The sequence below is a fragment of the Brassica napus genome, chromosome A10, assembly GCF_020379485.1.
Source record: "Brassica napus cultivar Da-Ae chromosome A10, Da-Ae, whole genome shotgun sequence".
Taxonomy (NCBI): Eukaryota; Viridiplantae; Streptophyta; class Magnoliopsida; order Brassicales; family Brassicaceae; genus Brassica; species Brassica napus.
The window spans coordinates 3,154,341-3,181,549 of NC_063443.1; the positions used below are offsets into that span (position 1 = coordinate 3,154,341).

Sequence of the window (27,209 nt, forward strand, 5' to 3'; positions counted from 1 at the left end):
AAAGACGTCTTCAGATAAATAGACTTTATTGTAGGTCTAAGAAACCCTAAACCACAAATCTCAAACCCTAAATGTTTTGCTTAATAATAAAAAAGTCTCAATTATACAAAATATAAACTACTAAACATTAATATGCAGATTTAAGTTAATAAAACAAAAAAAAAATCTAAAGTCTAACCCTATGAAATCAACCACAAAAAAGACATAACACGTTAGAACCTTTTGTTTCTAAACTATGAACATTGTCTAACACATGATAACTAAATTAGTATATATTCTTCAAAATTGTTTGATTATATGAATTTTTAATTTATTTACTTCATCTTATCCATTATATTGATGATTAGTTAAAAATATCACAATAATTATTTTTATACATTTTTAAAATTAAATTATTATATCAAATTAGAGTGTAGACTATAAAACAAGTCTATAAGGTAGACTTCGTAGGAAGTCTTATATATATGTAGACTTCCAAAGGATAGAAACGTAAAATACATTTATGTTTTTTTTTGGTCATAAGAGTTAAATATTACTTTCACTATCCCTTTATGTTGGTTTTGCATTTGACTGAAAATGGGATACACTTTTAGATTTGACTTGAATATTTGGGTTGGTTTTAGCAAATGTCCCTAGTTATATCCTATCCAACATCACTATTCACTGAACCATTAACATCATCAGTGAAACCCCTAAATTTAAAGAAATGTGATTAGAAGAATGCTTGGGACAACCATAGTAAGCTTACTGAGGAAATGTAATACCTGCATAACATTTTGCATGATCTTGAGTGTTGATAACCAAAAACTCGAGCTATCGTTTAAAAACATTATCAGCCCATGAGTGTAATTGAGAAATACAAATCCAAATACGACAAAGAAATTAATTTTTGGAAGCTCACTTATTTAGTCTAAACCAACTTAAATTAATATAAGAATAATGTCTCTAAAAGTCCAGCATAACTTAAATTATATATTGTATATATAATACTACAACATAAATAGGAATAGTTAGGTACTAAATTTGGGAATTTATAATATTCATAATAACATAGGATAACTAAAGTATTTATAATATGTTATGAAATTTAAAGTATCAATATAAATTGTGAAAAATATAATCAATTCAAAATGAGATTTAAACTAAAAATATAAGTTGTTACAAAACTAAGAATATACAGTAAAAACTCTATAAATTAATAATGTTGAGACTTATTAATTTACAGAGTTATTTATTTACCAAAAATTTTCATTTTAAAATATTTACTATATAAACATTTATTAAATTTTAGAAAATTGAATTTCCTTTTATTTTATTTTACTATTTGGTGTATATCAAATATATTTTATATAATTATAATGTTTTAAGATATAATTTTACTAAAGATTATCAAAAGTTTTGAAGTGTTCAGAAAAAGATGAATTTTATTGTGAATATAAAATAAAGAATATGTTTCTTTTATACTTATAATATATATATATATATATATATATATATATATATATGTTTTATTAATTTATGATTTTAGTAGGACCATAAATTTATATTAGATTTTTAAATAATTTATCATTTTATTATATTATTGATTTGTATCATATTTGAAACGGTTCAACTCGAGACCAAAGAAATTTATTAATTTAACGATTTTATTAATTTATAGAGCCTCTACTGTATTACACAAACAAAATCGTTAATATTATGGAAAAATCATTTCTTTTATGTAAAACGCTGATTTGATAAGATAAATTTTACACAAATACACAAAACAAATCATATATTTCTTTGCATACAAAAGAAAAGTAATTGTAATATTCTTAAATAATGGTATAACATAAAATTTATTGATTATGAAATAAAATGCTTATAAAAGCGACAAATTCCGCGCTTTAAAAATCTAGTAAACCATCCATTCCATTAATAAACGTAAAATCATCACTACTTCATATGGCACCTCCGCCGCCGAGTCCTCGTTTCCTGGCGGTCTATTGGGATACACAGCAACGTCACTCCTCGCCGAATCATCATCCACGTCATCGTACGGATTCAATGAAGCATTGTGTTCCGAGTATTGTATCTTTGCCCTTTCCTCTTCCGAAGGGTGGTGACTTCTAACATCCACCCAACCATCCGTTTCCCAATTTGCCCCTCTAGTCGTTGCTATTTTACAGATCCTTGTCATCGCCGCACTCCACTCGCTTCTCTCTACCTCCTCATCTTCTTCATCCGAGTTAAACCAGTCCAGCACATAACGCGGAGATGAGTGTTGGACCAATTATTATAAGCTTAACATGGGCTGAGTAATAATTTGATCTGTGAATAGAAAAAATTTATAAGCCCAATGGATGATCAAAATTATGATTTTATGTGAAGAGTTATGGAGATTTTGGACTCACTTTGCAAGCTAAATGAGCTGAGCAAATTGATTCATTTGTTGGGTTTTGGACCCATGATGTAAAAGACTTAAGCCTTAAGAGAAAAACTTGGCAACCAGGTTAGCAAACAAGCTCTCGTGGTGACCAAGTCAAGCTATCTTGGTGGCCAAGTCAAGCCAACTTGGTTACCAAGTTTAACTTGCTTGGTGACCAAGCTAAATTCTTTTATAAATACCCATGCTCTTTCCATAATCTCAACACATCTCACAACTCACACAATCATCTCTCTAACTACCACTTTCTGTCACTAGAAAAAATACTCTTTAGATTTTATTTTTTAAAGTAAGTGTCTCGAGAATATATCGTAGTAGTTAGTCCGTAGATTCTGTTTCGGGTGTTGCAAAACGGTCTCATCACGGTTGTATTCTAAGATTCAAAAATCGCATAAAACCGTTACACATTACGGACGATTTTTGAGTTAAGGAAAAAGATCAAATCTCGACTCCGTGAATTCGTCTAAACGTTGTAAGTCTTTATATTATCGGTTATATGCTTTTTTGTTTAGTAATTTTCAATCAGGATTTTCGCGGTCCTACAATGAGTACGTTACTTGCCTTGACGTCGCAGTGAACGAGTCCTCGCGAGTGGACGTGGCGGAGAGCGGAGATGAGACACGCCGCGTAACGCCGTAGGAGAGTCTCGTCGATTCCGTTTTTAGCCGCGTCACCTTCTGGGAGATACTCTAAGTGGAGGTTGCGAAACGACGTCATCCCTTCTTTCGAGACTCCGTCGCCGAGGAACCGCACTATGTGAGGGTGAGGCTTGAGTGAACGAACGGAGATTTCGTTCTCTAGAGAGTCTAACTGAGCGGGAAGACACGTGGCGAGATCCACGGACTTCACGGCGAAAACTTCACCGTCTGTTTTATTAATCGCCGTGCTAACTGTACCGAAACTACCTCTTCTGATGCACGTACCACGGATCCAAGAAGATGACATTGAAGAAGAGGAAGAAGAAGTGTGACTTGTGTGTGATGCTCTGTTTCTCCATGTTTGCCAACTTTCATATGTCGTCCTTACAAAACACGAAGCTATTTATATGTGTGTTTTCGAAATTTAAGACAGAAAATGTGAACGTGAAATAAAGTTGCAATTGTTTTTTGTTGCTAACATTGACAATCGTCCTTTCGATTTGCAAAGTCTCATCTTTTTTACTAATCTTCCACGTGTTTATGTCATGTAAAACCCAAGCTCTCGTGTCTATCACTAACATTTTTTTCACAAATTCTACGATGTTCGATGGTCAGGTTATGGACTTTAACGATTATGTTATATTATATATATAGAATAAAATCTATAACTTGATCTATGCGAAATGCTACTATGATCGAATGAGTAGTTCATTAGTTGTTTTGAAAACAGAACAAAAAAACAGAAAGGATAATTTAAAATTTAGAGGAAATTAAGGTTGCATGGCACGAAGGACACTTGGAGAAGTTATCGGGATATTTGTAAGAATCAATGCACTTGCCAAAATACTCCTAGCTTAGTCCTTATCTAACAAGAATCAAGTTGCGTTTGATATTTGTCTCTTGATTTTTTACTCCCACGCAATCGTTTTGGTTTTTATAACTTGAACATTTTAAAATACTATGTAGAGTTATTAGAAATATGACAGGATCACGTTGATCCAATCACTCAGACAAATCGTGGTGAAGACAAATGAGCAGTTAAAACGTGCCGATAGATTTGGAACGCTTGATATCTCTTTCACATTGTTGGTTCGTGCTATTATTTGACTCCTACATGATCAGACATGGAATATACGGTAGCCGACGTACAAATCATTAGCAAGGGATTCATGTATCTAAATATAGCCAGCCAAGTGCACAGTAACTTGATATGTATGCAAAGTAGAGGATATCAGGACTAATATCGGGAGTCAAAAAGGGTATATGAGGTTGCCGAAAGGGAGTGGATTTTAAGACGGTGGTCCATTGTGGCATGAAACCATTGGTTGATGATCTCCAGTTGTCTGAACACAGATATTGGGAATTGATGTGCTTGATCAGGCTCCACGCATAGTGAAAGTATTACTAAATTATTTGTCGTTGGGATCATCAAGCACGAAAACTTACTCTAAAACTATCCAAAGAACCCCACGTGTTTTCCCCTATCTCAGCCTTTTATCCTCTGTAATTCCCTGTACTTTTTCAAAAAGTTTCTGATTGTAGTAATACCCATCGGTCCAAAGCCAGCTTCTCTACGCAAACAGGGTTTCTGACCGGAACTCCACCGGGTTCTGCCCCCGACGCCGTCGGAGGGTCAGCCAGGTGCAACGCCCCTGTGCCGTCGTCGATCTCTCACTCGCCTTGCAAGACGTTCTTTGTCTACTTCTGAAAGTAGATCTCGGTCCTATGGAGTTATTCTGCTAGAAGAACATCGTTACTTTGGTTGTAATAACCTCTCTCTTACCCCACTACTCATAACGCTCAACAACTTTTACTATCCGAGCATTGATTACCAACGATTCTAAGCGGTGAGATACTCAAATAAGCTACAATACGGTTGGTGGGTTGCCATAACCTCGTACAAACCCTATTTTGGAAACACTGGAAAGAAACCCCTGTTTTCAAGCAACAAACCATACCCCTCTGAGTATGGATCAAAGATACAGTCGAGCTGAGAAAGGAAAAGGGCAGGCTCCCCCTGAGCTCCCAGCTAAACGTCCTCCGGTGCGCATACCGCTAAATGACAACGAAGACCTCATTGAGGCCAACCGACTGACGATCATTGGAAGGCTGACAAACCCCCAGATGCAAAAGCCTATCAGAGCTGTAATCGATTTTATGGCTCAAGTATGGAACATGGAAGGTAGAATTGTCGGGAGAGCTCTGGGCCTTGACAAGTTTCAATTCAAATTTGAATCGGAATATGATTTACTACAAGTCCTTGAGAAAGGTCCCTACCACTACAAGCGATGGATGCTACTGCTCCAACGGTGGGAGCCGACGGTGGCTGATAACTTTCCATCAAAAATTTCCTTCAATGTTAGGATCCATGGAATCCCCTTGCACTTTTGGTCTGAAGTTACCATTCATCCCATTGGAAAGGAACTAGGTGATTATACCATAAAGGACGTCAAAGAAGCAAAGATCTGGGTAGAGGTGAATGGCCTCGAGCCTTTGATTATGAAACTGGAAATTGAATTACCAACATCGGAGATTACTGAAGTGGAGCTGGAATACATCAAGATTGAGAAACATTGCTTTTCTTGTTTCTCTCTGCTCCATGAAGAGGGTACTTGCCCTTATAGACCCTATAATGCTCTGCCACCGAAGGAGAGAGCTCTTGGAATTACGCAGCGAATTGCGCTCCAACGGATTGAAGCAGAAAAGAAACGTCACGATGACAGACGAGGGTACAGAAGACCCGATGAAGCTCGTTCTTTCTCTAGATACCCTGAAGATAGCTATGCTCAAGCGGGAAGAGTCAGAGGTGATGAAAGAAGTAGCCACTTTCGACGCGATGATCATGGGAGGGATCAATCTATTCTATCACGAACAGCACGACCAATCTCTGAATATAGTAGAAGTAAGGCATCAACTCCCCAGTACAGGGTGGTAGAAAGGAATCGACCTAGTTCTGCGTCCTCGACCCCGCAAGCAGAGGGAGCTGATCTTAGGACAACCTTACCACCTCATACTACTAAAACAGTCCCACCAATTGCGGAAGTCGAAATCACCCCTACTAGAACTATTAAAGACCGGTTAGGAGACTCATCCAAAACCAAGGCAAACTCGAACTCAGGTTCGAAGGATCGCAGGTCAGCTCTAGAACGCCTCTCGGCATCAGAACCGGCAAAAGAGATTTCTGGACGAAGAGCCCCTAGCTTTGAATCTGGAAGACTCCAGATAGGAGAATGCAGGGGTGAGGAAGAAGTCTTTATGGAGGAGGAACAGGCAGGTGAGCCAATCACAGGAGCCGAAAGAGTCCCGGCACCCTCCGTTTAGGGACTTCGGGTGCGGAAACTAGAAGTAGAAGAGGTGTTATACCGGTAGCTACACAGAGCAAGGTAGCAAGCAAACGCAGAGTTATTAGCTCCACCAGAAAACGCGTACTGAGGAGCCCTCGACTGGGGATTACTCAAAAGAAATCAACGGCTGATCATCCTTCCACCACAACAAGGAGAAAGTTGAATGTTGATAAGGATAATGAGTTACCTTGCAATAAGGTGGGATCGAGCAAGCAACGGAAAAAGAGTGGCCAACCGATTACGGTGTTCATACCGGGAAGTACTAGAGGTGGGGTGGATTTTCGACCCCATCAAAATCCTCTTCCTTAGCCATTCTTAGCTGGAATTGTCAAGGACTTGGGAGTGTCCAGACAATCCGGCGAATCAAGGAGATCCATAAGCATATGGCTCCTAATGTAATGTTTCTTATGGAAACAAAAAATGACGATGTGTTTATCAATAAGAAGTTGCAAGCTCTGCGTTTTTCACATTATTTCTCTGTACCACCGATAGGATTAAGTGGCGGCCTATCTCTCCTTTGGAATGATGATACCGATATAACAATTCTCGAATCCTCTCCCAATCTTATTGATACGAGAATTGTTTATCAAGGATCTGTTTCATATGTCTCCTTTGTATACGGAGAGCCGGCAACGGAAAACAGAGCCTCTTACTGGCAAAATTTAAGCACCGTGGGGCAGGGGCGAGACGAACCATGGCTGTTGACGGGGGACTTCAACGACATTCTCAGTAATGCTGAAAAGATGGGAGGCCCGGTTAGACCTGAGGGTCCCTTTGCGGCTTTTCGATCATTCGTTGCCTATAACGGACTCTGGGACCTTAAACACTCAGGGGAACAATTATCGTGGAGAGGAAGTCGTCACACACACTTTATCCGATCTCGATTGGACCGATCTATGACCAACTGTGCTTGGGCTGAAGCTTTCCCTATGGGTAGAAGCCGATATTTGAGATTCGAGGGCTCAGATCACAGGCCCTTAATGACATACTTCAATGCTGATAAACCGAAGAGGAAGGGTATGTTCCGGTTCAACAGAGCTCTAACGGAACAAGAAGAAGTGACAGACGTCGTAGACAAGGCTTGGAACTCCTCTCCGCTGGATTCAGTCATTATGAAACTCAACAAGTGTAGAAGAGGCATCATTCTTTGGGCTAAGGAAAAGCAGAAGCAAAGTAACTTGGTCATCAAGCGAAATCAGGATGAGCTTGAGAGAGCTTTATCTAACCCAGTTCCCGATACCTTGCTGATTGAAAACCTCAATGCTGAGCTCCGCCAAGCCTACCTAGCCGAGGAACAATTCTGGCAACAAAGGAGTAGAATACAATGGCTTAAAAAGGGTGATCGCAACACGGGGTTTTTCCACGCTGCAACCAGAACTAGAAGAACGATCAATGCAATCCCGGTTATTGAAGACTTGCAAGGGGGGGCAGTGTATGAGGAACAACAAATTGCCCGAGTAATAGCTGAGTATTTCACTCAGATTTTTACGACGAATGATAATGACTCCTTTGCCCAGATACAGGGTCTTCTGGTAAAGAAAGTCACGCCAGAAATGAATGAGATGTTGATCTCTATACCGAGTGATTCGGAGATTTGGGACGCGGTGAAATCGATCAATGGAGGCAAGGCCCCGGGACCGGATGGATTCTCAGCCACTTTCTATCAGGCCTACTGGCATCTAGTTGGGACTGATGTAATTACGGATGTTCGGGAGTTCTTTACCTTGAACCGTCTCCACCCTCAACAGAATGAGACTCATATCAGGCTTTTACCGAAGATTTCGGGACCGAAAACAGTGGCTGACTATCGTCCGATTGCCTTGTGCAACACACACTATAAGATCATTGCGAAGATCCTAACCAGACGGCTCAAACCACTGCTGCCGCTCCTCATCTCCAACACGCAATCAGCTTTCGTTGCAGGCAGGGCCATCACGGATAATGTCCTCATTACGCATGAAACCCTCCACTTCTTGAAGACCTCGGAGGCAACAAAGTACTGCTCAATGGCCGTAAAGACGGACATGAGTAAGGCGTATGATAGAATCGAATGGGGGTTCGTTAAAGAAGTTCTGTCTCAACTTGGTTTTGATCCGTTATGGATCTCCTGGATCATGAGCTGCATCGAATCAGTGTCATATTCCTTTTTGATTAATGGATCACCGCAAGGATCAGTGAAGCCGACTCGAGGACTCCGCCAAGGTGATCCCCTATCGCCCTACATATTTATCCTTTGTACGGAAGTACTATCAGCTTTGTGCGAAAAGGGGCAGGCCGACGGATCACTGCCAGGAGTGCGCGTGTGCCGCAACAGCCCATCGATCAATCACCTACTCTTTGCCGACGATACCATGTTCTTTTGCCATTCAAAAAGCTCATGTGTCTCAGCGCTAATGAAGATTCTACACACATATGAAGCTGTGTCGGGACAGAAGATTAACCCACACAAATCAGCTATCACGTTCTCGGCCAAAACACCAGCAGCGATCAGAACTCGGGTAAAGGAAACAATGGCTATCTCTATAGAAGGGGGTATAGGGAAGTATCTGGGATTACCTGAGCAGTTTGGTCGTCGAAAAAGAGATATATTCGCGTCCATTTTGGACAGGATAAGGCAAAAAGCTCACAGCTGGACGTCGAGATATCTCTCAGCGGCAGGAAAGCAGATCATGCTTAAGTCCGTGCTATCTGCTATGCCTTGCTACGCCATGTCATGCTTCAAGCTTCCTGCCTCGCTGTGCAAACAGATCCAGTCCCTACTTACAAGGTTTTGGTGGGATGCGAATCCGGACAAAAAGAAGCTGTGTTGGGTCGCTTGGGAGACAATGACATTGCCAAAATATGCAGGGGGACTTGGATTTCGAGATGTTGAAACTTTCAATGAGGCCTTACTCGCAAAAATTGGATGGAGATTATTACAAGATCCTCGCTCCCTTCTTGCCCAAGTTTTACTGGGAAAATACGCAAAAGACTCCACCTTCCTGGACTGTCCGGTCCCGTCCTCAGCCTCCCATGGGTGGAGAAGCATCTTAGCAGGGAGGGAACTCTTGAGAAAAGGGTTAAGTTGGGCAGTGGGAAATGGCGAGTCTATTCGCTTATGGTCTGATCCCTGGCTGTCTTTCACCACCCCGACCAAGCCGATAGGCCCAGCACCTGAGGATCACCAAGCTATTAAGGTCAGTACGCTGTTATGCCCTCTTACGAATAGGTGGGATGTAGATAGGATTCGCAGGGTGTTACCTCAGTATGAGGATGCGATTTTGTCGATAAAAACCAGTACTACATCAGCCCCAGACTCGGTGATCTGGCTTCATGAAAAATCAGGTCGCTACTCTACAAAAACGGGTTATGGGATTGGCATGGCTGATGAGTGTATGAGGAATGCTGATAGAGCACCGGTTAACTGGCTTAAACACGTTTGGAATGTGAAAACGGCACCTAAACTTAAGGATTTCTTGTGGAGGATTCTAAAGCAAGCCCTACCTGTCAGTGCCAACCTTGAGAGAAGAGGAGTTGCGCGCTTCAGCTGTAAAAAATGTAATGGGCAGGAGGATGACCTACATGTCCTTCTCAAGTGTACGCTAGCGGAGGAAGTGTGGGCTTTAGCTCCGATCGCACAAAGACCTTCAAGTTCCCTCCCCTCAATGGCTGAACTGATAAAACAAGGAAGCAACTTTGTTCCCTTACCACCAGCGGGAGTGACTACCCCGCTATGGCCATGGGTTCTATGGAACTTATGGAAAGGAAGGAACAAATTGCTGTATGAAAACAGAGCTTTTACGGCCAATGAGATTGTACTGAAGAGCATAAAGGATGCTAAGGAATGGGCTAGCGTGCAATCTGATAATGAGGTGCAAATACCTCGAGACATTTCGCTACAACCACATCAACTACGGTCGCCTTGCCCTCCTCCACCGATTCAGCCGGGCACTCTCTCGGTTAAGGTCGATGCGGCTTGGGACGCTAGGACTGGTAGGTGTGGTATTGGAGGAAGTTACTCGGGTGAAGTTTCGATCCACCCCCCTGCTTTCTCGGAAGCCCATAGTCATGTTTCGTCAGCACTACTGGCAGAAGCCATTGCTGTTCATCGCGCGGTTTCCAGCGCTGTTTATTCAAACGTCCGATCCTTGGCAGTTCTCTCGGATTCTCTAACCTTAATCAACCTGTTGAAGAGGGGAGAGCATCAACCTGAACTGTTCGGTATCATGTTTGATATTTATCACTTTGTCCCTCTCTTTGATGTAATATCTTTTAGTTTCATCTCTCGTAATTTCAATTCGGAAGCAGATTTGCTTGCAAAAACTGCTCTTGCTGGGTCTGTAAGCAGCTCCACTTTTGGAGTCTAAACTCTAGTTTGAAATGAAATGCTTGTTTGTTCAAAAAAAAAAAAAAACTATCCAAAGAAATGACGAAGAGACCAAGTTGGATAGGAAGGTTGAAAAGGATAAAGACTGGTATTTTTAACTTTTAACTGAAGAGATGGCTGTTAAGAACATTTGAAAAAAGGGATATTTGAAAAAAAAAAATCAATATAAAATACATCATATATACATATATATCTCTTTTTGAGAAATACCGTATATGATTGATTATAGATATAGTCTTCCCGGTCTTTGGATTTGCGTACCCAAAAAAAAAACCCACCGCAACAATTTATTTTGTTTGTTGTATGCCTGGCAAATCTTGTTCAATAACGTGAAATGCTATATCAACGGCCCACCACTTGTTCAATATCCTCTTAGGAGTTAGCAGCTATTTCCGTATATATTTTTGTGCGAAGCATTACTTGAAATGTCCAAAGATAAGATATTGTATGGATTTCGGGGGGTCGTACCATATTTTCCAACCTAGAAGATATTCATGTAAAAGAGAATCTACTTGAAAAATAACTTAAGAGAATGACATTGCAACATGTACTTAAGACCGTATACTAAACTTCCAGACGTTCAGATTTATTTTTTTTCATCGAAACATAACTTAGATTAAAAGACTCATAAGAGTTAAACAGTTGCAGCTACAGAAGATTGAAGAGAGTACAATGCTGATTTCGCAGCTACAACATTTGCTAAACGCGGGATGAAATAAAAAGAGATAGATTCAAAGGAGTGAGCCATGATACTGATATCATGAAGAACACCTTTCAAGGCGACATCCTGTGTTTGAGACTTCAGCAACGAGATGAGCGCCTTAGAGTCAGAGAAGACATTTAAGCTACTGACATGGGAAGAGGTAGATGCCATAATTGCAGCTTTGACCGCCAAAGCCTCAGCTACCAGAGCCGAGGGAATCAGACGTTCAGATTTTTTAAGATTAAGTTAATAGCTGAATTATGTATTTATCAGCTATATATGTAGGGTATATATGGAAATTACAGATATCCTGTGTTACGTAACAATAAAGACTCATGCACATACGGTATGTTACTATACACAGAGTGCCCTAATAACTAATATGACAAATGAAGTTTAAAACATCTTAAGGTGTTCTTTAATCTCTACATATTTCCACTGGTCAGATGAAGCGGCGTAACGGAATCAACATCACACTGATAACGTCCAAGGAGCCTCGTGAAACAGAGAGGTCAACGAGCTTCTTACATGCTAACAATGGCTAAAAAAAGGTCTCTTAACTGGAGTTCTTAGTTTCGGTTAAGAGACGGTTCTTAGCTTTTCTTAGATTTTAATTAAGAAAAGCTAAGAACTGTCTCTTAAATAAGAGATTTAAGAGCATGTGTCTTAGCCGAAAAGTGTAAAAAAAAATGTCAAATCATGAGTTAAGAACCCCGGCTAAGAGACCGAGGTTAATCATGCCCTAAGGACTTTTGGTCTTCTCTCTCTTAATTTCTTTATTTTGTTCTTTTTCTTAAATACTTTTGAATTTCTCCTGATACTCACCATTGGAAGTGTTCTTATAATTAGATTCGTAGATTATCGAAATGAAGCTAACAATGGGCCGATTTCTAATGAGTAAATTATGAGGCTCATATAAAGCCCTGTTGTAGAGGCTTTCCAAAATCAAAATATATATAAAAGGGAAACGCAATCTCATTTTTTTGGCAAAATATATTTAATCATCATAAATGATTATTCTCTTTATTTTAGTGTTAATTCTTCATCTATTAATTTTATCTATTCAATCATTTCAATTATTTAAATAATTAGTTCTAATGTTTAAAACTTTACAAGAATAAACAAGTTTTATTTGAAAAGGTTTCCATGAATTTATTGTTCAAAAAATTGTTAAAAGTTATTGAATTCTAAAAGACTGTCCATTTTTTATTTAAAATTTGTTTATTTGATACAAAAAAGCTAGTATTATATGTCCTGCTTTGACTACTACTCAATTTCAACAGTCAAAATCATATATTTTGCACAACAAAGAAATATTTTTAAATCAAGAACTTCGTTTACTTTCCATATTTTTTTGTTTGACCAGAGCGCAAATGATATCTTGTACGTACATGTATCAGAAAATGCTTTAAATGTTAAATTGTTTCCATTTGTAGTAAATGTCAAATAAAACCATAACTAAAATAAAATAGTATTCATAAAATTGAACTATGGTTTGAAATTTTGGTATAAAAACACCACTGCCCAGATTGTTGTCTCTATCTTTTGCACCTCTTCATTTTCATAGCCTTTCCCTCATCTGTTGAGAACCTCGCATCTTTTCTTCTCCATAGTTATCAAATTGAAAACATCTCTTCCCCTCATGTCTCTTCCGCAAAACCCCTTCACTTCATCAACAATACCATCCATGAAGAAATCACCATCGTTAGAGAAAGAAGACAACCAGATGCAGATCGAAAACGTCGACCGGATCAGCAAACTTCCGGACGATATGTTGCTCAAAATACTAAAGAGCTTGTCAACAGAGAAAGCGGTTCAGACAAGTTTGTTGTCCAAACGGTGGGAAGGTGTTTGGAAGCAAATGCCTTATCTCTTCTTCGATATGAAAAATGCTCTCAAGGTGGAGTTGCCTCTAGCCGAACAATCTCATTTCATTGCCCAATTGATAACCAAGGTTCTTTCATTTTTCTATACTTCTACTCATTCATTTGCACGATAAAAATAATAACATAATATTTAATGGGAGAATAATACATAATGATATCTTACAAAACAAATTATTGATATTTTGAAAAATAGATCATCAGTAATATATTTGAGTATGAGTATAATGAGAAATGATAAAAAAATTATGTCAACATATATGGTTGTATGATATGTTGTATCTTTCGATCCACTGGTTTAACAATTGATCAACTCTAGATATACAAAAAAATATTTATCAGCTAGATTAATCAAATATATAAACCTTTAGAAATTGTCTCGATTGATTTCTTTAAAGTCCCAAGGTTATCTGATATTAAAGAATTGGATTTATATACAAATTATATTGTCTATGTGTGTAGCTATTTTTTAATCACTAATGTTCTTTCTCTTTTCTCAAGATTATAAATAATCACAATGGCAATCTGGAGCGCTGCAAAATCCTGCATATGACACCCCAAACTGAAGATGGTACGCTGGAAACTTGGATCCGATCATTGATCCACGTGAAACACACTAAATATCTCGAACTTAAGGGATTTCGTGTTAATCATCGTGAGAGAGCTCGTGTGCTCCACTTACCCCCAAACATATTTTCACATCCAATGCTCACATCACTCCTTTTGTCTCGATACACATTTGAGTCTGCACATGCCTTTAACAATTGCAATAACCTCATTATTCTTAAACTTTATAAAATCAAAGTTGCAGTTGATGTGCTCAACACGGTCATTGCATCGTGCCCCTCCCTCAAGATGCTGGTACTAGAAATCTTCCAGAGCAGCCGAAGTGGCTGTCTGAAGATTCATAACGACAACTTAAAGTTTGTGCATCTAACTTGCCCTGAAATTGATAACATTGAAGTGTCTGCAGCTCTTCTGGACATATTCTCTGTTCACGGTATTGAACTTGAGAGCGGGAATAATATCGTTCTTGACGCCCCAAGATTACTTCAGTTTGGTCGAAGATTGTGGAAGATACTTCAAAGTTTGCCTCACATAATCTACAATATCTCATGCGACACTCAGGTAAAAGCACACACAATTGCATTTACACACACATATATACACATATATATATAAATATAAATAAATATATATATATATATATAAATATATAAATATATATATATATATATAATGATGGATTAATTAGAATATTGTTTAACATGCTTAATTTGCTAATTTGAATTGAAGGGGAATGAAAAGATTGGGCATGAATTCGTGATGAACATAGAAAATTACTCCATGGTTGTGTTTGCAATTTTGGCGGTGAATGTGGATATGATGAATCCAAAAGAAGTTTACATGCTAAAGCAAGTTTTAGATGCATGGGCTAGAGACTTGCAAGTACTCAATATCTTCTTTAAGGTACATTCATCTTATGCATCAGTTCTTATTAGATAAATTAAAGTTGATCAGTTTTCTCTCGTTTATCAGATTTTCTTATAAAACCTGATGCATGTTTACATGTGCGTGTGTTCTCGTGTGTTCTTGTATATGTAGGATAACGATATTCACAAGAAAGAAGGTGAATCTTCTATTGACGGAATACAAAATAAGTGGCAGAATTGCTTTCTCAGTGTTGATTTCCGTGTGAGAAGTGTGTGTTTGCATAACTTCAATGGTTTGGATGAGGATCAATTTGCTTTAGCTGCAAGTTTTGTGATACAAGGGAAGATGATGCAAAGTTTGATGATAGAGACGTTTTCGCTTCCAGCAAACAAAAAGTTGGCAGTAGATATTGCAGTGGAAAAATTGATGAAACTTCCAAAAGGTAACAAGAACCTTAATATTCAATACATTTGATTGAATTTGATTCAATCTAGTTATTGGGTCATATGAACAAACTTTCCGTTTATTTGAGTAAAGATTAATTACATGGGTTAAACATTCAAGTAATATGTTTGATGATTTTATGTTTTAATATTGGGGTTTTTGCCAAAACTAACCCACAACTTGATTTTAACCCCAAACCTATATCCAAACTTGAATCAAATGCAAAACTAACCTAAAAGCCTAGTGAAATTACAGTTCGGCCCCTTGTGACCAAACAAAAAAACAGAAGCCATTTTTACGAATATAGCCCCAGTAAATCGTCTGAGTCGTCTGAGATGTTGAAAGTCGTCTGGACGACTGAAGTGTAAGTCGTCTGGTACCAGTTTATTTTAAAAATAATTTATAAATCTTGTAAAAAATATTTTGATGCGTGAAAAATAAAAATCAAGTAATTATAAACAGTTTTAAGTAATATAAATTAAGATATGATAAAATTGATTTGTTTTGAAGATAGATGAGTGGAAGTAGTGAATCATGATATTCTTTGGTTTAGGAGTTTGGCAAACATATGTTGTAGTATTGTATGTATTGTTAGGGTTAGATTTTGGAAAATTAAAATGTTTTTTTCAAAAATTAGTTTTCACCTATATGTGTTTATTTCTGTGTATAGTAAACACTTTTCAAGTTTGATTTGATTTTATGAAGTGTTTAATTAGATAATTAAGTTTATGGGTTATGTTTAGGGTGTGGACGACTTATATTTCAGTCGTCTGTTGAATAATTTACTCGGACGACGTATATTTCAGTCGTCCACATCGTACCGAACCTTTAATTTTACCAATGTACGTTTTAACCTAACCGGATCATTTACTGGACATATAAAGCTAGTTTAGGGTTATGTTTAGGGTCTAGACGACTTACATTTCAGTCGTCTGGTGAAGAAATTAAAACAGACGACTTACATGTAAGTCGTCCAAATATTCCCGCCTAAAATTTTTTTAAAAAATTATTTTCCCGCTTAAATAATTTAAACCAGACGACTTACTTGTAAGTCGTCTGGAAAGTCTTCTATTTTAGTTTTCCGCTAAAAATATTTAATTTCCCGCTAAAAATATTAAACTCTTCTGGACGACTTACATGTAAGTCGTCTGTTTTAATTTCTTCACCAGACGACTGAAATGTAAGTCGTCCAGTAAGTCGTCTGAGTCAAAAATATTTAACCTAATTGGATTTTTTGTCTCCTTATATAAAGAAAAATTTACACATTCTCTCTCCTCCTCTCCAATGGCTGCAACAAAAATGTAATGTTCATCATTCTAAAACTCTCCAACCTCTCTCTAATCTCTTTGACTTGAAAACATCAAACTTTATATGAATTTTTCAGTTTTGTCTCATGTATTTCTTACTAATCTATCTCTTTTGCAGGTTTTTAATCAAATGGTACTCATCTTCCACTAATTTAAAGGTAGATCTATTAATTTTAGATATGTATTTTTGTGTGTTCTATAAATGTAGATTTATCTAATCTTCCACTCATTTTCTCTATTTTTAAGTCATTTGAACGTTTTTGGATATGCAGGTTTTTCAGATCTGGATTTGATATGCAGGTTTTTCAGATCTGGAAGACTTCTGGGACGACTTACCTGTTAGTCGTCTGGAAGTCATCTGGAAGTCGTCTGGACTTCTTGGAGTCTTCTGACAAAGTCGTCTGGTGATATCTTGCATATTTGCATTGTTTTACCCATTCATTCATAAACATTTTCATCATATAGATTAGGATTTAGACATGTTTAGGTTGCATTTTGCATACATGAGTCTCTATTAGGTACTGGAGTACCACATGAGGTTATTTGGAGCTCGAAAGAGGTAAAAAGGTGACCATTGGACGAACCGAGCATGGGAGCGACCTCCCGGAGCGACACCACGAAGTCGCTGTGTCCCACTTCTCAGAGCGACCTAGCTAGAGCGACCCCGTGAAGTCGCTCGCCATATTCATCCCGTAGGAAGCCCAGAGCGACTTGCCCAGAGCGACGCACCGAGGTCGCTCGCATCTCACACCCCTCTCGGAGCGACCTCCCAAAGCGACACCCCGAGGTCGCTCGCGTCTCTATGGCGAGACGACACGAAGCGAAGCCCGGAGCGACCTCTCAGAGCGACCCACTGAGGTCGCTCCCAAAGGCCGGAGCGACTTGTCGGAGCGACATGCCGAGGTCGCTCCGCGTCTATTGTTGGGTCGATTTCTATTTTACCTAAGGGCCTTTTGGTCATTTTATTATGCACGTTTTACATTTCAAAAACCTATGTTTTAAACATCTTTTGTAGCCACCAGTGGCAAATTATCTTTTATCTTTTATCTTGGAGAAATACATAAAAACTCTCTGGAGAAGTTCATCTCTTGGATTTTGATTGTTATGTTCTTGTGTTATTGTTGATTTCTTATCTATTTCTCTACATGATTAATCTGAAATCCAATATGGGTTTAAGAGGAATCATGGAGATTAGTGAGTAATCACCTTTTGAATTCATGGGTTAAGGAGATTAAGGGTGATTAGGTTAGAGCTAGGATGTTTTAGTGTAGATCATTCATATTTCCTTGCTAGTAGAGTAATCATAATGCATCTTCTGAGTTGGCCACTCAGTTGTTGATCCTTAGGCATTTCTCACCCGAAAGGTTTCGATGAAATGCCCGAGACAACTCTCCTAGGCTTTTAGTATACTTTGCCAAAGACATTGTTGTTAAAAGTGCTAAGATAGCTAATAGACTTGTTAGTAATGATTGCTTTCATATTATTCAACCAAAGACATTTGATGTTGAGATATGTTAGCAAATGAGCATTCATCTAGACATAGAGCTTGCTTGGAATTGTGTCTAGGCTTAAGGTTGATAGTTGATTGATCATTTGCCATCTTTAGTTCGATACTTGATCACCCAAGATCTAATCCCTATGCTCATGAGTTCTCTTTTCCCTTAGTCAAGAAAGTATCATTCTGTTATTGCTTTCTAGTTTAGTAGTAGTTAAAAAACCCATCTAAATCATTGGTTGCACTTAGATTAAGTGAGTACTTGCATTCTCAGTGCTTTGATATCCCTCAGAACTGGTTCGACAATCATTTACTACAACATTTGTCTTAGGAGCCTTGAAACTCCTAACATCAAATTGGCGCCGTTGCCAAATTCTGAGTAGATTTCAACATTGAGATTTGTCACTTGCTTGAGACTAAGTCATTTTTATTTTCTTTTTGTTTCTGATTCTTCTTCACCTCCCTTTAATCTACAGGTGTATGCACTTGAGGAGCAGGGGTCCATCAAACCTAGTTCCAAGAGCTGCAGATATCAAGCTTTAGAGAGAGAGTGTGCTAGAAAGAGAAGAGAAAAGAGCAACAGGCTCAATTGCAGAGATTGCACACTGATATGGGGGTTCTTTGGTGGGCAAATTGCGTTTTTCCCTTCTTCAGACCATCTAACCAGTTGGGCCCGTGTGATTAGCCTCCGTTGGCCCACTATCTTGATGTCTCTAGCATCCCCCCGCCAACTTGTGGTGGTGGAGAGCCACACCATTTTTGTCTCTCAATTCCATGAATGCTCGTCGAGGTAGAGACTTAGTGAATATGTCGGTGCGAGTTGCTGCGTTGCAGGATATGGCGATCTTGATCAGTCCCGAACCACCGCTCCTTATGTAATGATGTCTGTATCAAAATTCTTAAGAGCGCTTATGCATTGTCGTGTTGGCCTAAGTATACAGCAGAGAATTATCACACAGTAGCATAGTGGCATGAGGCTGACTGATCCCAATATCACGCAGCAAGAAGACATCCAAGCTATCTCCTGAGCCGTAGACCCAAGGCTCTATACTCTGCCTCTTGGAGGATCTTGAGACAGTCGCTTGTCTTTTGGCTGACCAAGAATAGGTTTGGACCAAGTATGTACACCGAAACTGTGTTGATCTCCTGTGTCTCTTGGCAGTCTGCCCAGTCGCTATCACAATACGGGACAAATTCAAGAAAGATTGCTTCTTTGATGTGGAGACCAAGACTCTGAGTTCCTTTGATTATCTCAGTATTCGCTTTAGGAAACCAAGTCAGCTTGAGTGGGAGTATGCATCCTTTGGCAAACAAGTTAACCGCATATTGAATATCAGGACGAGTTATAGTTAGATATTGCAGTTTCCTCCCCGCCACACTTCTGAATACGTAGTTCTGTAAACAGGTCTGATTCTTCATACTCCTGTCTTAGAGGTACGGTGTTGCCATAGGGTTGCATTCATACATAGCTGTTTGATGGAGGATGTCTCTAACATAAGCAGCTTGATGCAGAACGACAACCATCATATACTCTATCTCAATGCAAGAAAGTAGCTCGGCTTCCCAAGATCTTTCATAGGAAATCTCTGCTTTAGAGAAGCTAGTATTATTGGAGAAGAGCTTCATCACTTCCTGTTAGCAAGATATCGTCCACATATAGTAGCACACCCAACTTCTGTCACCTTTATGGTAAGTAAGAGAGACGGATCAGACTTGCTGCAACAAAACCCCAAAAATCAATGAGAACTCACTGAAGGTATCACAAACCAAGCTCGGGGAGCTGTTTTTGAGTCCATACAGTGCCTTGGTGAGTCGACAGACATGATTAGCCTGTTAGGATCTTCAAAGCCGGAGGTTGGTACATATACACTGGTTCCTTCAGTTCTCCATGAAGAAAGGCACTTGACATAGACCAGCCTTTTGCTACTGCCACATTCAGCACCAACCTTATAGTAGCTGTCCTCACAGGGCTAAGGTTTCAAGATAATCCACCCCTTCTTCTTGTTTGTAGCCTTTACTAACGAGCCTTGCTTTAAGTTGCTTCACTGTTCCATCAGGATTGAACTTTATAGTAAAAACCTACCGGCTACTAAGAATGTTCATTTCAGGCGTTGCAGGCACCAGAGTCCAAGTATCTAACATATGTATGTTAGTCATTTCTTCACCAACACTCCATTCCAGCCAGTATGCTTCATACCTCTGTTATGTTCTTTGGTACTTCAGGCACAACTTAGAAGCCAATAACGCATACCGGCTGTTAGGTTTCTGAATACCAGACTTGGCTCTAGTTGTCATTGGATGAACAGTCTCCAATGAACAACATGAGTAACTTCAGCTTCCATCCTGATATTATTGTCAACTTCTTGGATTGTGAAGGAGGAGGAGGAGGAGGAGGGACTTGAGCTTCAGCGTTAGTTCAGGAGGAGGTGGAAGGATTCTGATACATCTTTCATCTGATGGCGTTGGTGGAGAAGAGGTTGCAGCCTGCCAACTTTCAGTAAGGTTGATTCATATCGAGGGATAGATGTTTGTAGTCTTCTTTAAATGGAAGCATTCCTCATTAAACACCACATGTCGAGAGATGTAGACTTTACCAGTAGAGCATACAGACATCTATAACCCTGTAGTTAGGACTGTAACCAAGGAAGACACATTTTCAACGATCTTGGTTCTAACTTGTGATCTGCAACTCGACGAAGATAAGGGTAACAGGTTTGAGCCAAATACTCTGAGGTGGGAGTAGTCTGGTTTAGATTTTAGCACACAGCGCAGCTGGGGACTTGCTTCCTTTGGATAATCCAGGTAGAAGATTTCCAATATAAGAAGCCGTATAGAAAGCTCTACCCAATGATGCAGAGGCAGGTGAGAGTGGAACATCATAGATAATCCTAACTCAGTGAGGTGCCGGTGTTTTCTCTCTGCCAATCCATTTTGCTCTGGTGTGTAAGGACATGACACACGTGTTGAATCCCTGTTGGCTGAGATGCTCTTTGAACTTTTACTCCTATATTCACCACCACCATCTGACTGAAACGCCTTTATCTTTCTGTCTAGTTGATTTTCTACAAGCTTTTGAAAGGCAGTGAAGACTGATAGAAATTATGTTTTATTATGTAAAGAAAGAACCACGTATAACGAGTGTGTTCATCCACAAAGATTACATATAACGGAAACCCTGATTAGATGCAACAGTGAGGGTCCCCAAAGATCGCTATGAATGCAGTCTAACGGCTGAGAAACAGAAGAACTAGAACAGGAAAACTGAAGACGACTCCTCTTTCCCATCTGGCAAGGCTCACAAATGGGAGATGTTCTGCTCTTATTGACTTTAATCTCCTTGTTGGCTTGAAGATGCTGAAGAACTCTGAGGTTTGAATGTCCTAAGCGATGATGCCATACTGACTATGAGACAGCCACATGACGATTTGAGTAGAAGGCAGCAAACTCATCACTCTTCAGCATATATAACCCTTTAGTTCGTGACCCTTTGACACCACTTTCTGAGTCTGGAGATCAATCACATACACATTATGAACATCAAAATAAACTCCACACGGATAATCCTCACATAGCTTAGATACTGAGAGCAATGATTTCTTAATGTCGGGACAAACAAGAACTTCTTTTAAAGGAATTGTACATGAACCAAAGTGATGTTAGCGGCTCCAACATGAGTAATAGGAAGGTATGCTCCGTCACCAACCATAACTGCATCATTTCCTTCATAGGGATGCGCATTTTGTAGATTCTGAGTGGAAGAGGTGATGTGAGCCGTTGCTCCGGAGTCAGGGTACCACTCCTTTCCATTCTCATCAGTAATCCTCAGGGCAGAGAAGGCCTCATTGCTCTGGTAATTATTGTCAAACCTATTGTACACTTGAGTGCGGTATGACCAATGACCACATATCTGACATGTAGGCCTATTCCAGAGTTCGTTGGTGTTGACTGATGTTGGGTGAAGCCTCAGCCTCTTGTTGAATATCCTCCACAGCCTCTGAAGTAACAGATATGCCTCTTCCTCGCTGTTGAGGGTTGTAACTTGGAGCAGGCGGCTTGAGTTCCTGAAGGTTCTGGTACTGGTGTGTATTGAACACCATGTGTGGAGAGATGATGGAGTTATCTTCATACGACTGAAGCTTGAATCGAAGCCTTGAACTTCTGCACACATCGTTGAAGTTTGGTTGAGGGAACTTGGTGAGCGAGCTTCTGAATGAAGTAGTGATAGGGTCATACTCCCTATCAAGTCCATTGAGAAAACCAAGATCTTCATCGATTCATCGATAGGCTTCCCAATAGAGCTCAACATCACACATCGACTTGAACTCTCTACTGTAAACCGCTAGAGTCCTTCCTTTGTTGGTTAACAGTTGAAGATTGCGGCATAAATTGAACTCGCGAGCCAAGAGCCTCTTGTTGAAGTTCTCTGCAAGCGAGAGCCAGATCTCTCTCGAAGTAGAAGATTGTGAACATACCCTAGAACCTCTTCAGACAGGGTACCAAACAGCTACGAACGGACTAGTTGATCAGAACAGAACCAAGATTCATACGCCGTGTTAGGGTTTTTCAACATTGACATCATCTTGAATCCAACCGTTACAGTAGACCGGTTTGCCTCACACCACCATTGACAAAGCCAATCAACTTCTGGCTGGACAGTAACGACTCGAACTGGATCTTCCAGAGTAAGTAGTTTCCATCATTGAGCTTGAGTAACAGAGCTCAAGATGTGAACGTTCTTCGGGAAGGGTACGGATCTGCCATTTTCGACCTGTCAAGGTTTTCATGGCTCTGATACCAATGAATGAAACAAGAAGAAAGTATTTTCACTGTTTATAACTTCTCAACTTGATGATTAAAGAGATGATTACATCGGTTTATATACAGAGACACTTAAACCTAGAAACCCTCTAATCTTTACAAAACCTCATCTCTCCACTGTTAAAGCATAAAGCAGTCAATCACCTAAAGATAAGAACAGCTAAATCTGTTTGGAGAGCAAGCTGTGCTCCTCCGTACCCTTGAGCGTTTGTCTCTTCTGCTCAATAGTCGACCGTTGGAGAGTTAGTAGTGGGCTTTACTAGCTCTGAACCAGTTAGGCCTCGTGTGATGTAGCCTCCGTTAGGCCCCCTATCTTGATGTCTCTAACACAACCAACTCCGCATGATCGAACATCCTCTAAAAACTTTGGCTAAGCATTCTTATGAACTCCTTTTACATCATCCCCACTTGCAGGAAACGTTTCTTCCTCTAACCCGTCTTGAAACTATCTGGTTCGCTCAGAGGATTCGAATATACTCAAATCTAGCATTTTACGAAGTTACTGGGCTGTAAAGAATCCATTTGGTCAATAGAACATAAACTACTATGTCACTACTTTATCAGTTTCTTTCTTCTACGTAACAAACAAAATCCCATAATGTCACAATTTGTTTGTAACAAACACTATTATTGTATTCACAATAAAAAATAAAACGTGAAAAATATTCATATGATACACTTATTTTTGTACATGAGACATTGCCGTCTTTTTAGCCATGACAAGTATCAATTTTCTCCGGAGGTAAGTTCAAGACCGATTGGTCAACCTACATCACAAGAGAACATATTCACATCAATTCAATGTTCACGATCTCTTGTAAATATGAACCACAATGTGTATGATCTTTCTGTAAAATGTGCATGACCCATAATAAAAGAGAACAAGTTCAAAACGAACAATTAACCAAAAAACAAGAAAAAGAGGCAGGCGTTATTCGGTTATTGTTCAGAAGATTTGGCATATAAAAAAACTAATAGACAAAGAAACATTCGCTAAGAAGTGTGGTCTTCTGTCTATTTTCCTCAAAACTAGACAAACTAGGCTAGCGGCTAGAGACGGAACCCTTCCCCTTTTCAGAGCTCGTCCTTGGCAGCCTCTGGTTGTCTTTTTCCTCCGCCTTAGTCTCTCCAGCTGTGTCCTTGTTCTTGTCGATGAAGCTTATGAAGTCTTCCTTGTCCTGTCTCCTTCGTACAGCACAACGTTTCCGCTCGCTGATCTGAAGTAAATGGTCGGGAATCCTTCACATCGAGGTATCACGTGGGAATCGTTTGCAGTTGCATCCTAGACAGCGAAAGAGGAAGAACCCGGTAAGATAAAACCATGGATATGATAAAAAAAATGAATAACCTTTCAGTTCGGTGAAAGGGAAAATTGACTTACTAGCTTAGCTATGACAACACTTGGATCGTTTTGGTACGACACAGCGACTTCGTCCAAGATTGGAACAGCTTTTTGCAGTGTCCACACCATGGTGCATAAATTCAAGCACACTGCAAGTAAAGAAGAGGAACAAAACTGATTTATGTTTCTTTTTCTTTAGCTACCAGCAACAGGGTTTGTTTGTGATTTAATAATGTATGGAGCTCACCGTTCTTTCCAGAGTTGAAGACCATGTCGTCAAGGCTCTCACCAACACAACCTTCACTGGCTCGTTGTTTTCGGTGGGATAGGTTGAGATTTTTTTGAGGGGGCACTTTTCCATCCTTGAAGTCTTGATCCATGATCCAATCTGGTCAACCTCCACATTTGTTTTCAGGTACTTCTTGTCGTCAGCAGTTTTGGATGATGATGAGAGGAACTTGGCTCTCTTCGAGTCCAAGTACTGTTATTAGTTCACAAAATTCAGAATTAGCATTTTGAATAAACAAGGGATGAGACGGTTGGGAGATAGATAGTAGAGCAAGACTAACCTGGAATGCGCCTTGGCTGTTTCTCAGCTCACCGAGAAGGAGCTAAGACCCTGTCCCTTGTTGGATGTACAACTTCACGGTACTTTGATTTAAGAGTCTCAGCTGATTCTTCGGTGAAGTTAATGAAACATCGCCTGAAACTCAAATATTACGCACCATCAAAACCAATACACGGTTGGGAATTACATGATCATTGAGCTAATATGGCATTCTATGACAATAACTAATACGCATCAGCTCATCTCAGTCATCTATATGCACAAAAATAAAGGCATAACATGAATCCCTCCTTTTAGTAGTATCATGATGGGATTAAGATCCATGAGTTATACCTTAGTGTTAGGGCTGTCAAAGAATTTGATAACATAAGGGTGGTTGTTTGGATCTTTGTCAAGACGGTGATAAGGGGAATGCTTGATTCTTTGACAAACTTCTCAAGCTTCTCCATCAAAATCCTGGATATGCCAGAAGAAAATCAAATATATACCGTATCACAGGACCACTCATCCATGTACATTACAAAGAGAGAGAAAAAAAAGCAAGCCTTTTTCCCCTTGTACCTTGGAATCAACAAACAGTTCATCGAAGGGTTTGAATAGCCTGACCACAGTCCTGTCACAGACTCTCCACGAGGAAGAAGCTTAGCATCAGAGGTGTGTGCAAATCATAGTCAGAGCGCAGTTTCTCAGCAGTGGCTAAGAAAGAATCAAACTCAGGGCCAGCCAATTTAGGGAAACTCCAACCTAACGCAACAGACACAACAAACGTTACTTGCCTATTATATACAGAGATGAAAAAGGAATGTGCGAGTGGTGTGACACTTACCACAACACCCTTCTTGTCACCAACACCTCAGTAGCATCATCAGGCGACTTGATCTCAAAGAAGCGGGCCGCTTTGCTTCTTCAAGTAAGAAACAATGCCGTCGGCTTCACGAGGTCCTTTGTATTCCTGAACAGCTTTGCCTCTGTTTTCTGAAGATCTTGATGTAGGGAAACCCTGAACCTCGTACTTGGTTGCAAACTCTTTGTTAGTCTCCTCACTTGCATCAATCTTGGCAGAACCACGGAGGGACGTTACTGCTCAGCTCCGACGCAGCCTTCTCGTACTGTAAAACAAAAATTACATGAATAAGACAAATTGATAGTAAAAGACAATAACTTTCCATGAAGAAGAAGAAGAAGACGTAACTTACCTCCTCAGGAGCTAGCTGCTTGCAGTGTCCACACCTGAAGAAGCAAATATCAAATGAGTGCGAGATTAAGATCCAACTACTTACAAATTAGTAAGCGTACAAGCTCCTATTGGAATTCATTTCATAGATCGAATCGTTCAAACACAATCCATATGATAAACTCAGATCCATCGAATCGCATGACATCAGCAGAAGATCAATACCAAGGGGCGTAGAACTCGACGACGATGAAATCGTGCTTGTTGATGGTATCGTTGAAGTTGGAGTGATCCAAGTCACACGACTCCTTCGTCTCCCTCTCTTCGCTTCTTACTGAGCCTGAGGAAGCGAGCAGCGACAACAACACAAGGATCGAGAACAGCCGTATCCCTTCTCATCGCCATTATTGATCTCTGTTGGGAAAGCTTTCGGAGATATTATTTCAGCTAACGCACCTATCCACTGGCGATCAATCATTTGATGTTACGCTGTCACAGTACAATAGGAGGGGATCACATGAGATATATATCCGGAAAGTAAATGGTCAGCATAAAATTGAAAAAAAAAATTGCATTTAGATCTGACCCGTTATGGATTGTTTTGTTTAGTTTCATTCCATAATTAACATTTATCATGTGAATATTATAGTAAAAATTTCCTTAGCTCGAGGCAAAACCCTGCAACGCGTGCGTCACCACTCTCACAACTACATAGCACTCCCGGATCCCACGTACAAGGCTGGTTTGGTCGGACTGATCTTACTAAATGAGAAGTCCAATCTTTGTCTATTCTTTGAATATTAACCGGGAAATTCAGAACAAATTAGAGATGGTAATTGGTTTTCCATCTGCTTTTCAGTAGATTTATGTTAGCAAAGATTAAACTTGGCATTTTGCATTACTGGTCTCAAGATATTATCAAAAATGATTATGAATTATTAAGAATGTGTGTATTTTGGAGAGTGACATTATTCATTTCATGCTCTGCGAAGACCATGGTGAGCTCGAGTTCTTCGTTCTACCCTTTCCGTGCAAATTTAGACTCTCTTCTTAACTAATACCATGACCCGACCAACCGCCAGAAAAACGATGTTGTTTCCTCAAACCAACTCTAACACGATGGCTCCTCGTCCGGGGCGTTCGTGAGACTTGGCTCTTTTTTTCCTCATTTAAGTCTCGGTCTATGGTATCTGAAAGACCCATCATCGTCATCACTACAAGCATCTTTATCATCATCATCCTCTAACACCTGCGATTTCTGCATCTTC

At 39.6% G+C, this 27,209-nt stretch overlaps 2 protein-coding genes and 2 pseudogenes across 2 annotated transcripts; 2 read left to right on the forward strand and 2 right to left on the reverse strand.

Annotated features, from left to right (window-relative positions):
* Nucleotides 1-1,757: 1,757 nt before the first annotated feature.
* Nucleotides 1,758-3,422, reverse strand: LOC125579435 (annotated as a pseudogene).
* Nucleotides 3,423-5,031: 1,609 nt separating this feature from the next.
* Nucleotides 5,032-6,384, forward strand: LOC125579283. The gene has a single exon (XM_048743271.1). It carries the CDS (start codon nucleotides 5,032-5,034, stop codon nucleotides 6,382-6,384), a length of 1,353 nt encoding a protein of 450 aa, XP_048599228.1.
* Nucleotides 6,385-12,962: 6,578 nt separating this feature from the next.
* On the forward strand, nucleotides 12,963-15,491 carry LOC125579436 (putative F-box protein At1g67390). Its single transcript, XM_048743519.1, has 4 exons — nucleotides 12,963-13,430; nucleotides 13,861-14,487; nucleotides 14,656-14,829; nucleotides 14,965-15,491. Exons 1-4 carry the CDS (start codon nucleotides 13,119-13,121, stop codon nucleotides 15,265-15,267), a joined length of 1,416 nt encoding a protein of 471 aa, XP_048599476.1. The 5' UTR covers nucleotides 12,963-13,118; the 3' UTR covers nucleotides 15,268-15,491.
* An 8,440-nt stretch (nucleotides 15,492-23,931) lies between these two features.
* LOC125579284 lies at nucleotides 23,932-25,817 on the reverse strand (annotated as a pseudogene).
* Between the last annotated feature and the right edge of the window lie 1,392 nt (nucleotides 25,818-27,209).

Coding starts and splice junctions, on each gene's coding strand:
- LOC125579283 (XM_048743271.1), top strand. CDS start 5,032: ATGGATCAAAGATACAGTCGAGCTGAGAAAGGAAAAGGGCAGGCTCCC.
- LOC125579436 (XM_048743519.1), top strand. CDS start 13,119: ATGTCTCTTCCGCAAAACCCCTTCACTTCATCAACAATACCATCCATG. Junction 14,488..14,655: donor ATATCTCATGCGACACTCAG/GTAAAAGCACAC, acceptor TTTGAATTGAAG/GGGAATGAAAAGATTGGGCA. Junction 14,830..14,964: donor TACTCAATATCTTCTTTAAG/GTACATTCATCT, acceptor TTGTATATGTAG/GATAACGATATTCACAAGAA.